At 30.8% G+C, this 19,750-nt stretch overlaps 1 protein-coding gene across 2 annotated transcripts; it reads left to right on the top strand.

Annotated features, from left to right (window-relative positions):
• Nucleotides 1–99: 99 nt before the first annotated feature.
• LOC139486160 (ORC ubiquitin ligase 1-like) lies at nt 100–17,257 on the top strand. Of its 2 annotated transcripts, XM_071270935.1 has the most exons (7): nt 100–220; nt 7,542–7,677; nt 8,021–8,112; nt 8,775–8,987; nt 9,570–9,658; nt 11,620–13,034; nt 13,431–17,257. In XM_071270935.1, exons 1-7 carry the CDS (start codon nt 134–136, stop codon nt 13,658–13,660), a joined length of 2,262 nt encoding a protein of 753 aa, XP_071127036.1. In that variant the 5' UTR covers nt 100–133; the 3' UTR covers nt 13,661–17,257. The 2 variants fall into 2 exon arrangements, with proteins under 2 accessions (XP_071127036.1, XP_071127035.1); XM_071270934.1 differs by having other exon boundaries at nt 11,620–17,257.
• Nucleotides 17,258–19,750: the final 2,493 nt, after the last annotated feature.

Below are 19,750 nucleotides of genomic sequence, written 5' to 3'. Positions count from 1 at the left end.
ACATAGACTTTTAAGTTCTTATTCAGAATCGAGATTTAGATAATTTTGATTGTTTAATTATGTTCAATTAAATGTTTTCCAAAAATGGTCGAACAAAGATATCATTCCGCAAGAATATCCGGAATTCGGAAAGATGGCGGCTGATGTGCGAGCAAGAACTGACAAGCATGGAACAATAGCATTTACTCTACCTATATCATGTCAAATCTGTTTGGGAAAAGTATGAATTTCAGTTCTTATTGATTAGATAAGGTTTTCGTATTTTATTTCTCTTGCACTATCACACATAATTGTATTGGCGGTTAGCTATCGCCGGTTTCTAGGGAAGCCAACTACCCTTTTCTAGTTCTCGAGATGCACGAATTCGTGAAAGACAGTATGTTATTGAATAAGACACCCAGAATTGTTAACTCAAAATAAGAATTTCAGCCTTTGGAAACTTTGTTTATACAATGAGTTCTATATATATTTTGGTAGTCACTCTTCAGTCTTCGTCAACAAGTTGATGAACAACTTCAACAAGGGATGGGTAACACGAATGACCGAATACACCTTATCGCTATTTGTCCGCCATTACTGGATATTACACAGGTTCCCGTAAAAATTTGACATCACAAAACAAAATATCTGATGCCACAATGGAAAAGTGATTGTTGTATGCGTCAAAAGTTCAAGCGGCCGGGTCAGCCGGGGTTAGCGATAAGGTGTATGTATAACACTGTTATTATCTGAATAACATTTAAATTTTAATATTAGCACATATTGGCGACTTTTAAACATTGATTATTAATAATGTATTATCAATGTATTTTATAACTTAAAAATGATTTACAGAAAGCAGAAATTTTCATACAGATCATTTTAAATTTAGCGTGTAAATCGAATATGGCGGCCATGGTGATTTCCGTGGTCACCATATTGGATGAACACGCTTAATTCAAAAAGTGTTTTTATGAACTTATCTTCTTTTGGTAAATCATTTAAAACTTATAAAATACATCGATAAGGCCAATTAAAATTAATTAATAGATTTTCATCCCCGCCCGCCCCTCTAAAAACATCCCGCCCCAATTTTTTTTATTTTTACAAATTTACGATTTCCAGATTTTGTTCATATCTGTTTCCGGTAACCGTCAACATTTCGTTTCAATTTTACCTTTCGGTTTTCATATTTCTTCAAGTAACTTAAAATGATTCTGCAGCTCTAATGACTATGATGACAAAATCATCTACCGAGAATAGAGGTTGATTACGAAAAGGGCATTTAATAATAGGCTTTCAAGTTATACTCTGTATGCAAGTCTGCAAATCACGGAATGACACAAATTGTTGTGATAAGAAAACGGTTGATTTTTTCATTAATAAAATGAATTTGTGTCAGGAATTTTGGACTGTGTACCCAAAGAGCAAAAATCGTAGAACACATAGGTATAAAAACATAACTGATTAAACAAATTGGCAGAAGCACGACCTTGTTAGATTTATGACAATATTGAGTTCAAACAAGAATGTGTCCATAGTACACGGATGCCCCACTCAAACTATCATTTTACATGTTCACTGGACCATGAAATTATCATAGTTTACATGTGTACTAATTTTCAAGTTGATTGGACTTCAACTTCATCAAAAACTACCTTGACCAAAAACTTTAACCTGAGCTTCACACTATCATTTTTTTTTGTTCAGTGGACCATGAAATTGGGGTCAATACTTTAATTTGACATTAAAATTAGAAAGATCATATCATAGGGAACATGTGTACTAAGTTTCAAATTAATTGGACTTCAATTTCATCAAAAACTACCTCGACCAAAAACTTTAACCTGAAGCAGGACGAACGAACGAACGGACGAACGAATGGAGGCACAGACCAGAAAACATAATGCCCCTCTACTATCGTTGGTGGGGCATAAAAATCGGCAAACATTCACTTAGAAAATTTTGCCCTTGTCATTTTTTTGTTGTTGTTGACAACAGCAAACACTCTCAGTCCCAATACCCTTAATAGAGTCTTTAAACAACTTTTTTTTTTTGAATTTGGTATCCCCTGTGATGGGTTTTCAGATTCATCACTAAACAACTTCCTGTTTACCAAAATATTGAGACAGGGGTATTACTCAGTGAGAAGTAGCTCACAGTTTTACTTGTTACACTTGCATGTATGAAGAACATATCACCAGAGGGTTTCATAAGAAATAAAAATTAAAAAATAAAATCCTCCCACCCACCCCATTTTTTTCAAAATTTTGGATGAAAATCTACTAATTAATTTTAGTTGGCCTAATATACTATTATTTAATAATCATTGTTTTAAAGTCACCAATGTGTCCTAATATTAAAATTTCAAGTGTTATTTGTCATTCGAGGTACCGACAAGTTACTGCAAAGCCAAAAGTGCCAAAACTGATGATTCCAAGTTGTTGCTGGAAAAAGAAAAAAAATACTGGACCAAATTAATCATAAAATATATATGGACCATAATTTGCTATTGGGCTCCGTTTCCTATAACTATAGAAAAGTGATAAAATTTGAATTACTGTAAGAAAAGTTGTAACTACATCTAAAGATGCCATTATTTTTATTAACATACAAGTGTATGCTACTCTTCCCTAGAAAAAAAATTGAAATATACGAATTTCAAAGATTCTACAACCGTATTTTTGTGTCGTTTCTCGCGTTACTTTTTGCTTCCGAAGAGCATAACGCTGACTGATTTATAGATAATCGTCACCGGCAAATTCGTAACTTTTGCTTTCAAATAACAAAGAACATCGACCAATAAGAATAGTGAGAAGAAAATGCCGAGAACTATAAGTATTTATGTAGCAGATGTAAGAACAGTGGCGTGATTTTTGTGTCCGATTTCGTAACGCAAATTTTAGATGATGTAATCTGCTTTGTTGTAATAGAATTCTTAAAAACAATATGCAAATATGAACTCTCGCGAGATGTTCAAACAGGTAAATCAGAGATGATTTACATTCTTGTTTTGATCTTCGTAATAATTAAGTAAGAAAATGACGTTATCGTTATGCGTTACATTTCACACGAAACAGAAGTCCAGTTATTTATTAAAATTGTTTTTGTCCTCAAGTTCTAATCATTTCCGGTCATACGTGAAACATGTGACTAACATGTGATCACGCCCTTACAGCCGGACATACGATATACTAGTTCTAAACATTGTTTTTGTTTCCAACGGGATGTTAGCAAACATAATCTGTAGACTTGTTTCGACTTGTATAAAAAAGGAAAATACAATTTTCAAAGAGATTGCGCCGGGGGTCTATTATTATTCCTATACGATCTTGTGTGAAAATAAATGCCCAATGACTTGACAAAATCGATTTCAAATTTGACCGACGTTTAAACACACTACGTTTCCTAATAACGATGTAAAGGGTCCTTGGAAAATTCAATCGAAATTACGTCTCTTATCATGGTGCCGATGTTCGTTGGATTGATTTTGCTTCAGCAGTAAATATTACTGGATATTTTAGGTGAATAAAGATAATTAAATGAAAAATGCATGTTAATATACCGTTACACTAGGAATGTACAAAGTTGGTAACTTTGTCACAATTTTTAATTATTTTTTTTTATTCATTTTCTGCAAACACTTTTCAGAAACGCAATAAACTTGTCAAAGGAAAAGTAAACTTTTACCAGGCATGACTTGAAAGGAAGTACTTTATTGATTTTAGCCCACTAAAGTAGGTTAAAATGTGGAAACCATGTAGATGGTGTACAGGTCACAAATATCACATGGTACCTATTTTAAAGATTTTAATTGCAAGTTAAAAGTTTTTTTCTTTACTGGATTTAAAGAATTTTACATTGCCAATGATTTGGAATAAATTTTATATAACTGGAATTTCAAAACCAAATATAAATATATTTTTTTGGCCAAAACATCAAGATACAACAATTATGGTATCCTGTATCAATGAAGAAAATATGGAAAATTCTGAATAAATTGTACTAATTGTTTTCAAAACAAGCACATATTTAGGAGTTTTATAATACTGTTACATTTAAGATGGATTTTAAGAAAAAGTATACTGTTCAGATTATTTTAAGCAGATTTTGCAATAAAATAAAACTAAAAAAATGCTTTCGGTTTCTTATGGTTTCCTGTCACGTTTAAAAAAAACTTTAATATAACATTGAAAATAGATTTTAAATATTAACATGAAGCAAGTAACACTAGTAATGGTGTTTATTTATGCCTTTTGAATTATATTGTGCAAAATAAAGAAAATAAAGATTGGTTTCCTGTTTGGTTTCCTGTCACGTAAACTGTGAATCAAAATGTATTAATTTTTTCTCGAAAAACTCAATTGTTCCATTCATACTATTCTAACACCAACACAACCCACAAAATAAAAGTTAAAATTTTAGAACTTATAAAAAATGATACAAAAAGAAACCAAAGGCCGAATACCAAATTATGGTCCATATAGAGTATGGAGGAATTATATTTTGAAGTGGCGTCTTACTCTGACTTGTTTGACACCTGTGTTTCTTTTATCCCGTTAAAAAAAAGAATATAAAAATAAAATCAATTTTTGGCATGTGAATTGCAGTTGCTTCAAATATATGTTGTAAAAATAATGTTAATATAAACAGTTTTCTCCCCAGGCCGATTTAGCGTCACGGTACCGCGACGCTATATTTTCTTCCCGGGACGCTATAATAATTTCCGCGACGCTATAATTATTTTCAGGATGTTATTGTTCTCGTTTCTATATATGGCAAAGCCATGACCTAAATTTTGAACTTTCATCTAATTACCGCTTATGATCATAAAAAATATATCACCTTTAATTGTAATCCCTTCAAGTCGGACAATAGAGTCAATTTAGAGTGATTGAAAAGGTGTTAATTGCCCTTTGGGTGATAACTGTTTTGATATCAATACCCCAAGCTGTCACTTGTAACATGATTTATACCACGTGGTCTGCAATCACAAATTTCGACAAGGAGAAAATCATAAAAAAAATCGAAAATATATGTTTGCAAAATGAAAATTCAAAGAAACAATCATTTTTTCTCTTTTAAAAAGAGGTTGAGTCGATGTTTTTATGACTTTCAAAATATTACTTTCTTTCTCTTCCTTATTACTCTTTGTAAATCGAGAGTGAAAATTTTGATTTTGAGCTAAATAAGTTTTGGACTTTCTTTAGAAAGTGATCACAATTGGTTTAGTTTATGTTTCATCCTTTAAATGCATTAAAAACTCCATATATTCATTCCCAATCTCTTGTCAAACATTGTTTATTTTAGTATTTTTCATTGCTTTCGGCGGCCATTTAATATTTTAGTGTAAACTACTGATCAGAACCGGACCAGATATGACAAAAATCCGCATTTTACGATAATAACTACATATGCACAAATGGCACAGTAGACAGAAAACAATGATACCTAATGAGAAAACTAAGCATTAACAGACTATTTGTTAGATAAATTTGTTAAAAATATATATCATTTTGATAAAAAGAAACAACTGGGACTAATTCATTGAGTACCATGAACCAATATATTTCATAGACATGATAAACAAAAAGTTTTTCAATTTAAATTTTATTGTTATATGATTCTTTCTCTTCTCTTCCCCCTTTTTTTTTTTTTTATAAGAACCAGTGTTTTTTCCTACATATTTAGTGCAATTGTATCTATACAGGTTGCACTATGATAAACCATTCATTCATTTAGCTGGGTAGGAAGGGTAACTGGAACCACACATATATTTTTATATGGCCTAAGAGGAAAAAAAATACTTCTGGAACTATAAATGAATATAGAAAACATAAACTGAAAATACTGTTATCATGGTTATAGTTTAATTGTATTCTCAGTTATGAATTCAACAATATAAACACAAAGAATAGGGTGGAATAGAATATTTTATTCACCAAATAAGGGCCTATAGCATACAAACAATATAATACATTTTGTAATAAACAATAATGTATATAACATAAAGGAAATGGAGCATTGCCACGACGTGTCAAATAACATTGAAAAAAATACAATTTATTTTTTTACGCCAAATGTGATGCTATCCAAAATTTCTGGGGAGAACACTGTATAAATATACGTTAGTGAAACATCTCCATTAATCGTGATAGGGAGTGAACATGGATGCCACTGTACCCTCTTAGCTTACGAGGGGTTCTTCGGATATCGGAGGCATTTACCAGTACATACATACAAACATACATATGTGCACTGCAAACTATAGATGAGAAAGCCAAATAAAGTTTGTGTAGGTAGTCTAAAAGAGCAACATTTGTGATCAATCAAATAGTTATCAAAGGTACCAGGATTATAATTTAGTACGCCAGACGCGCGTTTCGTCTACATAAGACTCATCAGTGACGCTCATATCAAAATATTTATAAAGCCAAACAATTACAATGTTGAAGAGCATTGAGGATCCAAAATTCCAAAACGTTGTGCCAAATACGGCTAAGGAAATCTATGCCTGGAATAAGAAAATCCTTAGTTTTTTGAAAAAATTATTTATGATTCCTTATAAATACATACATGACATAAGATTATTATGAACTTTGCATACAAGCTTAAGGAACACATCACAAAAAGTGTTTCATATGAAACAAAAATAAGAAAATAAAATCCTCCCTTCCCCCTTTTTTATGCTATTGTGAAGGGGGCATTAAGTTTAATCATTGTCCGTCCATATGTCCCTTGATTGGTTTCCATTCACTAACTTTAGTTTTGAAACTTGTACATGTTGTACACAATGAATATAAGCACAGAACATGGGTCAAGTTTGAATTTTTGTGGTGTCACTGTTATCGTTCTAGAGTTATGCCCACTTTATTTAAATGGAAAAATTGCTGTCAGAATTCTTGTTTCCGTTCTCTAACTTTAGTTTGCCTCTTGAAACCAAAATGACCAAATGTTATGAAACTTATGCACAATGCTTATTACTATTCTCAGATCAAGTTTTATTTTGGTGAAGTAACTTTTTACAATTCAAGAGTTATGCCTCTTTGAAAATGGAAAAATTGCTGAAATATTCGTTTCTGTTCTAACTTAAGTTTGCATCAACTAAATGTTATGAAATGTATACACCATTCCTATTACCCCATAACTCAGATCAAATACAAATTTGGGTAGTGCCACTTTTTCAGTCGTGAATATGTCCCTTATATATGCAAGTGCCGAAGCAGAGGCATCATCTTTCTTATTTATCTGGAGGAAAATCTAATTAAATTTAGTTGGCCAATTAATGAACTTAGTAAAAACCGTTGTTAGACTTGACTGTTGTTAAAAATGTTATATTCAAAAGTATTCTGTCTTTGCCTACTAATATACATTTGATGTTTAAATAACAAAAAAAAATGGCCATTGATTGTATTCACTTCTTCGTTATGAGTTTGACTTTGGTATCTTCTGCCTCTCTTTTATATTTCTATTTTAGCTCTTTGTTTAAAGCAGTTGAAATACAATATAAGTAATGATGTAGGTTATATGTACATTCTTTGATATGTGAATCTTTATTTCAGGTGAAAAAGCCAGTTTTGTGTCCAAACAATCATGTTTTCTGTTCGCCATGTATGGATGTTTGGTTGGAAAGAAATAAACAATGTCCTGCATGTAGAACAGATATAAACACACTGAAACCTTTAAAGCAGATCATAGGTAAATTTTAATGATGTAATCACAAAAAAAACAAAAAAACTGAAGGGATGGAATATGTGTTAGTTTGAAACATGAGTATAGGCCAACAAATATTATTTAGCTGAAGAAATTTGTTTCAAGTACATAGCTATTCAGAAACTACAGTGCTAAAACAAAAGCAAAAAATAACTATAAATTTATCCACAAGTTTTCAGAATCTTATAATTTCTATAAAATCAATTCCAGTGCTGATACAGAAAAACTGAAATACAATATAAAAAACGTTTTTTCACAATGCAAATTCACATTGTACCTAAACCTGCTGCATATATCATATTTTCATGTGTATTTTAAATTTATTCAGGTGGACTAAATCATATAGAAAACGACAAGGACAAAATGAGTAATCCAGATTTAAGAAAAGCAAGATTTGACCTACTATTCAAGGAATACGAGGTATAGTATGTTATGATTAACTTTCCACAATCCAAAAAAATCTCAGAATATCTTATAAACCATCAATCAAAGGGTTGTGAGCAGCTAAATAGCAGCATTCAAAGGGAATCAACCAATAATATTACACTGTTTCATGGTTTTACGTGTATTATACAGTCTTCACGATGAACTGTTAAATCTACAGGCCAAAAGCTCAATTTTTGAAAAATTTTAGTTAGATTCTGTTGGCCTGTAGATATGATTTTTACAGGCCCGAGAGCAATTTAACAAGCCTGGGCTGCCACTCAGAAGACTGTGTATATGAATAATGAAATTTACAATGAAAAATAAATGCCAGTCTATGGTCATTCATTTTAACAAATAATTCAATTAAAGAGAATAATAAAACCAACATGGTTATCATACATTTCTATAATTAGTAAGGTTTTTTCCTTATCAGATTTTACCTACACAAATTAGATTTCAGACATGATAAAGCAAAACTTTATACAATGTATGTCTAAAGAATGTTAAAAGGCAAAACTTCATGTAGTTTTAGCCTTTAGTCACAATGTGGTTGGATTGAAATAACATTTCTGATAAAGAATGTTCTTTCCTTTTCTAGCCTTTTGTATTAATAGTACATGTAATAAAACCAACTCTTGAAGATTTTTTATTTTTAGGATGAGTTTGAGAGATTGTCATCTGAACTTAATCTATTCAAAGCAGAAAATGAAATGCTTAGAAATCAGTTGGCAAAAGATGGAAACAGAAAAGTTTTAGGCCCAAGGGATAAACCTTCTGACGCTACAACAATGTTAACTTTAACCAAAAAGTTACAGGATGCACAAAAACTGTATGAAAAGGTCAAGTCAGATTTGTCAAAAGTTAAAGAGGTAAAATTTAATTTAAGTTTTGAATAAAAACACTAGAGGTACCAATTTTTCTGCAAATATCATATCGATAACAATGTTTTTGATAATTTGCCAAAATGAACTTTATATCATGCTTTATTTCGAAAACACCATTCAAGGGGTCACCACTCAAGGTATCGGTCACATGGCTTTTTTCATTCTTCAGGTAGTCATTGTAGTGTGAAATTGTAATATTATGTGTAAATTATGTATGGGATAAAAAACACTTTTATGTGATAGAAAGTAAACATAAAGAAATTTGCTATAAGATATGAAGATAGCTCTTTAATACAAAATTATTTCAGAAAATAAAAGGAAAAAATATGTTCATTGAACTGTTTTTCAAAACAAAATAAATAGATGTAAGTACACATTCATGTTTGAAATTAGTGGTATCTGAATTATTTCCCCTATTATGGCCAAGTTGTAAAAAATTGAATCAAAAAGAAATATTAAACAATCGTAATTATTAGATAAAACACATAATTTCTTTATTTCTAGAGATTTCTAATATTTTCTGTTAGAACATATTGAATAAAGAATTTTATTATTTGTGATTTTCAGGAAAATAGTTCCCTGAAGGATGAAAATATTAACCTCAACCATGAAAATCAGAAACTAAGAACTGAAATGTCCAGCAGATCTCCTCATAGGTAAGATAAAATACAGATGATTCCTTCATTTAGTATCATTGCAAATAACAAACTCTTAACCAAATCAACCTATTAAATTGGATATAACTAGTTTTACTCATAGCACATCTAAAGTTTTACTCATAGCACACACTGCTTGGAGTCTAATAAATGTGTCTGTTTATAGCCAGGATCAATATATTTGTCAAAAAAAATCATTTATTTCTTCTTTTAGAAATTCAAAGATGTGCTGATCAGTTTTCAAGCTGTCAAATTCACACCAAGAAACATGCATAAATAAACTTGTATAATAGTTATATACAGAATAAACTACATGAAGTATGTCACACAAAACAAAATATTGTATTTATGGAATTAAACAGTTTAAAGTTTGAAATGATTTTAGAATTCAAATTCCTCACAAGTCTACAATGCTATTTCAATTCTAATATAATCCAGAAGAGTTTACTTGACTACAAATAACAAATAAATCTGGATTTACATATTAAATAGGTTTTATTCTGATTATCAAGATTCCGAAAAACCATCATATTCCTAATTTTAGAACTTGTCAAAGTGTCTATCCACCAAACAACAAGCCAGTATTCTTTCATCATTTACAAAATGATATCATGTATAGGTCACAAGCTAAAATGTACACCATTATTGCAATGTTCTCATTTACTGTAAATTCAGAAATTATTACAATCATTTATTATTGCCATTTTGTAATTTAAGACTTAAAATGTGACTTTAATTTTTGGGATATTGAGAAAAATCCCGTTAAATTCATATAAAAAATTTCAAAATGCTAGTTTGAATTATTGCGAATTTAGCCATGTCACATTTAGATTTGACAGGAACTTACTCATGGTATACATATGCTAAAAATATTGTCAAAGAGACTAACGTTGACCTTAATATTCTTTCTACTTGTAAGGACATAAAAGATGTAAATAAAATAAAAAACGATATAAAGTTAAAAATGAAAAATAGATATGAAGATTTAATTCAAAATAAATTTCAAAACATCGATGATAAAAGTAAATTTTTTCTCTATAAAAAACTAAAAAAAGATTACAAACTAGAATATTATCTAAATACATCTAATTTTCAGATAAGGAGATTAATCACTAAATTTAGAATAAGTGATCACTCCCTCTTGATTGAAAAGGGGAGATATTTTAAAATCCCAAGAGAGGAACGTCTTTGCCATAAATGTAAAATACTAGAGGATGAGAAACATTTTTTACTATATTGTGAGTATAATAAAACTCTAAGAAATGAATTTTTTCATCACATATGTACAGAAAATAATAACTTTAATAATTTAAATGAAGAAGAAAAAATTCATTATTTACTAAATCCATCATCGCCTTTACAAACAAATAAGTTAGGATCCTTCTTGAAAAAGTCATTAGAACTGAGGGCAGGGGACTCTTAACAACTTGTTTGTTGTTATACATTTTAATGCTGTTGATATTTTGTATGTTTAATATGTATGTATATATGTTTATTGTGTTTATTGTATTAATATATGTTGGTCACAAACTGTAAAGTTTATATGACAATAAAATATTTGATTTGATTTGATTATTTCGCAATAATAAAAACATTGCAATAATTTCAGATAGATAAAAAAACATGTGTTTGAAGTATATAAGCAAGTTTATAGTTGAATAAATTTCAAAAATCTTTGTACATCAAAAGTAAAAATGATGCAACATGCATAACAAAATACATTAACAATTTGTATAAACTTAAGCAGACAATCTGAAACAATTGTTTATTTTAATAATTACAACACAGTCATGTTTGTTTCAGAAGAATCTTATTTTGATTGCAGGTCATACTAAAATTATTGAACTTTTCTAGAATGAAGTGCTTCATACAAAATGTGCTTCGGTCAACACTTTTACACCCCAATAGAATTACAAAGTAAGCATCCAATTCTTAATTTAAGGTTTATTATTTTTTTTTAGGTATGGAAGAACCACAGTTTCAACCCTAGAAACAAAAGTGCAGAGTTTAGAGAAAGACAATGGGAGACTAAATAAAGCTTTGGAGAAAAGTGACAAATACATTGAAGAATTACAGAAGGATGCAGATAATTATAGAGGGAAGGACAGAAACCAAAGTTCAGCCCACAAAGATTACTTAGCCAGCCAAGAGCCGTATGAAAATCCTTCAAAACGAAAGCTCTTTACGGAACCTGTTGTCAACGGTGAGTCTTACAGGCATGCTTTGGATGATGAATATCTTAAGTCATATAAAACTACAAAATCAAACTTAAAAAGCAGCAACGGAAGTATAAACGACAGGGACTATCTAAGTTCTTATCAATCTAAAAGCTACAGTAAAGTTAACGGAAAGTCAGGAAAGAGGGTAACATTTGAATTACCACATGACAAAAATGTCACAACTTCCTTTGACCTAGAAATGCCTAGTCCAATGAAACAGAATTCATCTATCAGCGTATCATCTCCAGTTAAAGGAGTTCTGAAAAAGTCACCAAATGATTCTCTTAATCTGTCAAAACCGAGCAGTATTGAAGACAATAGAAGTTATAAATCTTTCTCTAAAGATGACAGTGATATTTACGTTCCAAAGACTAAGTCTTATGAACGATCCGATGACAATTTATGGAAAAGGTCATCTAATGGACATGATGAAAGTTTGAATGATAGTTTTGCACTTGAAAATCCACGTAAATCTTATAGAACAGATAAAGGATTTGACGACACACAACAGATCCAAAGGGAACTGGATGATTTAGATATATCTCTTACACCTGACTTTACTGACTGTATGAAGTTACTTAACCGTGCTGAAAAGAAGGTTCACAATCTTAATGATGACTCCAGCATGGATTTACCGTCCAAAACCTATCAAAATACTGATAACTTTGTTGATGATTATAAAACAAAAGATCTTCACGACTTTAAGTCTAGAGATTCATTACTAGATGATATAGGGACATACATACCAGAGAGTACATATTCTTCAAAATACTATAACAGTAATGGTCCGTCCAGCAGTAGTGATCTATACGGCCCATCTAGTCTTCCATCATACAGTGGGTCTTATAGAACAGGAAGTGAGCGTACAGAAAGTCCCTTGCCAACAGACATGAAATACACAAAGGACTATCCACAACACAGATCATCTTTGGACTCACTTAACTTAAAAGATAATGATATTGGAAGTACATATTCATCATCTATAAACAAAAAATACCCAACTTCTCTACGGTTTGGTAGAAGTCCATCGTTAGATAATTTATATATGTCTAAACCAGCAGAGAGTTTAGTAAGCCATACAGCTGATGACATTCCGAGAGACTACAAAGTACGAAGCTCACTGCCGAGTTACAGCTCGTTACGTGATGATAGTCACGGTAAGGATTATATGTCCTCCCTTCCTCCTAGGCCACAGTCTGTTAGATCACGGTCTTATTCTGATATGGGTACAACGGTTTCTTCATTATCACGTGGTAAACCGGGTATGTCTAATATCCCTAGCACTTACCCTGTTAGTTCTGATGGCATCACCACAACATCCTCAGCATTGTATAATGGTGATAAACCTTCACTGTATACAACTAGCACTCACGGGCCGGTTAAAGCACATTCAACATTTGCCTATACAGATGTTGATTTAGGTGTCAATCCAAGAAACAGAGCTTCATCGGACGGTTTGAGAACACGGTCGTCAAGTTTAGACATCCCATTAACAGATTTAACCAAGTATAGCTCTACCACGTCTAATCCTGAGTATCCCGTCTCATTTTCAGGTACACAGTATACAGATTCCAATACAAGATACAGTTCCTCATCGTACATTCCATCGTCTACAGCCTCCCTCAAACCTATACAAGAATCGGCCTATAGCTATATCTCCAATAGCTCAAGTCTAGGCAATGGTACAGACTCTTACCTTCCAGAACCAAAGAAAAGGCTGTTTGACTCTAGTGATGACTTAGAAATGTCACTTAGTCCTATCAAGGCTACACGTAAAATGTAAAAGATCATGTGTAATTTTATTATATTTTATTGAAGATATATCACATGTTAAATAAATTGTGCTGTACATCATTAGAAATTTATGCTGTTCTTGCAAAGGTTTTATAGCTACTTTTAAAATTTTAAAAATTGTTCAGCATGTCATAGAAAATGTCAATTTTATATTTTTGGCAAATATATTTTTAGGTTACAGTTATTTATTGAATTTTTATATAATTTGGCTAGAAAGATTTTAAAAGTGATTGTTTTGAGCATCAAGTTTTCAGAAAACTTTGAGAAGACTAGATTTGTTGGTTTGCTCAAATGTTTTATGCATAGATCAATTTTAAACTGTTATTCTAGAATTGTCCAAAATTTATGTAACTTGATTTCACATAGTTGTATTTTTGTGACCTTGAACTACATTGTATGAATTTTTTTGTACAAATGTCTTTAATTTAATCTATTTTATATAAGATTTGTCCACCTTTGTAGATCATTGATTTTTTTAACAGTTGATATTGTTTACAATTTATTATATTTTATGTGATTACCTGATGATACATGACTCAATCTTTGTAAACTTGTACTGTGTATTTATAAAGACCAAACATTTGCAGCAATTATCAGGTTGAAACATTAACAAGAAAATTTGGGTAAAGAACATTTATGATGGTATGACAAATGGCAACTTGATTCTAAAATATAATTTTGTGTGTCTTCATCCTACTAAACTCTGTTGAAAATGTCAAATTCAATATTAAGCTGTCATCTACTGTTTTTATACATATTTTTTCTATCTTGTCTTGATTTACCTATAAAGATTCTGTCATTTATTATTTTGTGCCATTTTCTGGTTTTCATCATTCTAAGTAACCATATGATATTTTGACACCTTCTTATGTAAAGTCCTTCCCTATTCTTAATTTAAAGTCCAGTAATAAAATTAATATGAGTCCCTTTTTTATGGCTAGGAATTAACTTTTTAAACCAGAAGCAAAACTTTGGTTTGTATCCTACAACAATTCAGCTATGAACCTGAATATTCATAAGAGCAGAAAAAAATCCAATTGATTTGATTATTAGAATATTGTATAAACATGCTATCATAGACATGAATCATAACATTCTGCACTTTTAGAATTATATATCTTACCATACATGTATTAATGTAAGAGTGAAAACCTTAAGATTGTTTAACTATGTTGTTTTTTTGTTAGCAATGCATTTAATGGATTGACACATGCTGTCAGAAGAAACTAAATGGGTTTTGTTATGTTATCATGTTATGTTATCATGTTTCTGTGTCACTGATCTATACCTCACATATTTTTTATAATGGGATTTATAATTTGATGAATCTCTGTTAATCCTGTTAATCAGGATAATCATGATTGTATATTTTGACTCAAGAAAAACCGTTATTTAATTCATTAAAAGTGTATATATATTTTCTTTAGACATTTTTTCGTAATGTTAGAAAATTGTAGTCTGCCAGCAGCATTATTTTTTAGCACTGTTTGTCAATGAATTATTTGCAAATTTTTGTGGTGAATTTTTTCAAAAAATATCAAAACCAATAGAAATAAAGAAGCAGTTTGTCTTCTTGCAAGTATTGATATTGAGTCCTGTTTACCTATGAATATTAGATTGTAATTTCTTCAACTTATATTTTTGCTTTTTTAACCGCTCTTACAGTTTGGTCAAAATGATGTATTGTAGAAAGTGTTATTTATTGATTTTTTTTCATTGTGGCCAGTTAGTCATATCATTGATAAAATAGTAAATTAATTTATTAGTCATTTGCATATATACATAGTAGTAAGTACCCATATGATCAAGATAAACTGCATGGATAAATCATCTACATTGATATGATAATGTCTATAGCTCTCAAATATATACATGTATAATGGATAAGCTTGTAATTCTCGGTCACAAAACTTTATCACCAGATTTTCTACAGCATAATTGAAATGGAACAAAACTAAACAGCATTTGCTTAGTAATACATGCAGTTGTGAATTTCAATATTTTATGTGAATTAAAAAATATTTTAAAGGTTAAAAGGTAGATAGCTATATAGGAGAAAATTGGATGTCATAAGGACATAGATGCATGACCCAATTTTTTATAACTCTACTTGTAGTAGTATGCATAATTCACTGCACATGTATATTCCTCTGCACTAGTTTTTATATACATCACACATGAAATGTTATCCATCTTTTTGCATTTAAGGTGTTGGCTATTGTACAAAGCATTTCAAAGCATTTACAGAATTTTATTTCTGACCTATGGTGCTATTTAATTTTAACATATATTTTACAGTTGTTTTATTGCCTCACCGGGAACTTATCTAAAACAGGAAAGTGTCCTTGATAACTCCTGCATCTTTTTTTATACTAAAAAAATGAATAAAAATTTAATATTTATTCTCATTTTCATATCTTTAAGGGTCAAAACCTCTATAAGTATGGCTTTCCTTTGTTATCTATAAGGGTCAATACTTCTATAAGTATGGCTTTCAAAATCTGATTTTGTATTCAGCATCAACTTTTATGTTAAAAAAAAATAGGGATAAGGGTCTACAATTTGTGGCAGCCATCTTGAATCTCAGTTGGTTTAGATTTTAGATAAAATTAGCGACTATCAATAAAAAAAATGCCATTAATTCATGTTTTTATATCATATTCATAGTTCAATTTATCCGTCCAAGAAAGTTTTAATTTTTTTTAAACTTTAAATGACTTGATTTTTACGATGAGATAAGTATTCACCTAAAGTCTGATGAGGACAGTTCTTTAACTTGTGTTATTGGTCAATCATATAAAAACCTTTTATAGTATTTTTAATGTCACCTAAGTAGAATAATTTATTCAAAATGATGGTAAGAAAATTATTCTTCACAATAATGCTCCATTTATTAGTTTTCTCAACATGGTCAACCTGAATTTTATTAATGCCCTGTTTTCATCATTAGTTGTGCATGTAAAGATGCAGACTACTAACTGATCAAATGAAAAATATACTGTGCCATATTCTTAATTAGAAATAAAAATTGTAATTTAATGTACCTTAATTAGAAATTTCTTCATTAGTTCATTTTCAGAAAAAGATTGAACATTTGGGGTTTTTTTTACACTTTTTTTTCTCTCTAAAATCCACAAAACTCTGAATAAATTTGAATGGCCTTATAAGGACTAATTTTGCGACAGGGTTTATTAATTATTTAAGTGAGAATGACTGAACCTTTAAGGAATATTTAATATTAAAGAATTGTATAACTTAGTTTATTTTAACCAACTTTACACATTTTAAATGTTTCATACCATATTAAATTATATTAATTGTATAGTAATTTATTCTGTACAGATTCAGTTTGAAATACAGATTTAGCATTGAATACTTTTATTTATTAAATATTATTGTGTTTAGACTGACTTAACTTTTAATCTTTGTCACAAAACTGAACAAGTATACTGTAAATACATGATTTTACTTTATGTATGTATAATGAACAGTGAGTTATCAATAACTACATATTATGCAAGATTTATTGTGATACTGATACATATTGTAGCAGAATAACTGACAAAAATTAAAATGCTAGTTTTAATCATTGTTTTGTTTATCTAGTCATAATATAAGGAGATTTGGTATGTTTGCCAATGAGACAACTATCTACTAGTGTTAAAATGAAGTGGTTATAAGCTATCACAGGGCCACTGTAAAAAATCAGAAAAAAATCATTACCTATAGAAGGCTATAAAAAGCCCAGACATAAGAAATGTAAAACAGAAAAATATAGAGGCCCAATTTATAACAAAATAATTCCAGACCCATCCTCCTAAAATATACTAGTTAATCATGTTTTCCTAGTAAGACCAGTAGATATTGTGCTGCCTTTGATTAGTTGTAATGGAAGATACAGATCGTCAGGAATGATCAACAATATTTTATTTTTTGGGAGTTGTGCAGTAGGTTGTAAGTATGCATGTTATCTCAACACATCTAATAACAAGAATGTGTCCTCAGTACACGAATGCCCCACTCGCACTATCATTTTCCATGTTCAGTGGACCGTGAAATTGGGGTAAAAACTCTAATTTGGCATTAAAATTAGAAAGATCATATCATAGGGGACATGTGTACTAAGTTTGAAGTCGATTGGACTTAAACTTCATCAAAAACTACCTTGACCAAAAACTTTAACCTGAAGCGGGACAGACGGACGGACGAACGAACGGACAGACGGACGGACGGACGCACAGACCAGAAAACATAATGCCCCTCTACTATCGTAGGTGGGGCATAAAAATTCATGGACCATAAAGAGAGACTTGTTACATGCACAAACCAAATTTCCTTGTTTTCAAATTGAATGTTCAGTCTTGTTTTCTTTTTGTAGGCAGAAAGTCATTTGGTGGTGTTGTTTGTTTTTTTTTAGTTTATCTCTCGCTTGAAGTAGTCAAAGCGAGACATAGGTACCAGTATTAATAACGACAGCGACTGCAGCGTCATCAACAATGTATTAGTTTGTGATTAGGTCTAGTTTATGACCAACCACTAGTGGTGAGTCAAAGATGTTCGGAATGCAGTTGTATAAGCATTGGCTCATCTCATTACCATGCCCTGTCCCTCAGTCATGGTCTATTGACTTGGAAATTTTTGCTTAGTTTCATGTATTAGTTTGTGATTTTGGTAGATTTATGGTGAACCAGTAGTGGTAGGTCAATATTTGGTATGCAGTTGTATAAGCATTGGCACATCTCATTTCCATGGTGATTGTTTAGCCATCTACCTTCAGTCATGGTTATTGACTTTGAATATTTGTAAAACTTGCATGTTAAAGTGTTGCTATTTTAATTTCAATATTTGCATTAACATAATGACAAAAAAGCAAGACATGTCTCTGTGATAACAGTTTATGAATACTAGTATCCCTTTGGTATTTTCTACTATCAAGTCTAATTCCAAACTACTGTAAAAGTAAACCATTAAAGGTCAAAGTGTGGTCTTTAACACAGAGCCTTGGCTCACAACAAACAGCAAGCTATAAAGGGCCCCACAAATCTGCTTCATATCTTTATTTACACCTAGAAATTGACAGAGAGAATTTGTTGAGAACTAAACTTGACAAGTGACTGATGATTTGAAATTAACCATGGTTAAATTTCGATTTTTGTGTAGCAAACATGACTGCAGTGCCTGCACTGTATAGCGTGTTATTTTCGGGGGGTGTAAATTTTCGCTTATTTTCGGGGATAGATCAAAAACGTCAAAATAAATTCCGCCAATTTAAAAGTGCACATGCAAAGGTATTGATAAAAGTTTTGAATCCGCCAAAATATTTCGAATTCAATTTAAATCGCGAAATTTTACACCTGTAAAAATAATCTGCTATAAGGTATATACCGGTACATTGTATAACCCAGTTGTATCTATCATCATTACCTTGATAGAAGATAGAGGCTTACTACAAATATTTTGAGACAGGATTGCAAATGGATAAATTTGAATTGAAATAAAATTGAAATCTTCCCTTAGAATGTTTTACAGACTTACAGATAAGGGTTGTCAGTTATGGAATATCTATCCATTTCACACTATCGATGTTCACTCTGGTCCTAGCAACTCAATTTTTACTTTTTTGTGTACCGCTTTTAGAATTATTCCGTCTTTTATCCTTATTCTTGTTAGCCATGAAGTTGTTTTGTTTCATTTATGGTTTTAGATTGCCCTTTTGTTTCTTCTCCTTCATTTTACTGTGGATTCATTACTTGTTGGATAAAAAATTTCATGGATTTCATGGTAACCAGGAACCACAAATTCCAATGTACAAAACGAATTACAAATTTACTATAAGAATGTATGCAGACTTTGGCTAAACCATGAAATCAAATATCCACAAAAAAATCTAGGACATTTGGTATCCACCATAAATAATGATTATCCACAGTAATACTAGTTCCAGGCTAGATATACAAACTCAATAAACAAATTTGTCAACAACAAAAATCAGGCAACAGCAACAATAATTAACAAGATTCCTGTCTTTGTACAAGAACATAAAGATGATTGCCAAATGGAAGTAGATGTACCAAAACTC

This window comes from Mytilus edulis, chromosome 8 (assembly GCF_963676685.1).
Source record: "Mytilus edulis chromosome 8, xbMytEdul2.2, whole genome shotgun sequence".
NCBI lineage: Eukaryota > Metazoa > Mollusca > Bivalvia > Mytilida > Mytilidae > Mytilus > Mytilus edulis.
The sequence above is the reverse complement of the archived record's forward strand: the minus strand, read 5'-3'. Positions and strand labels throughout refer to the sequence as shown.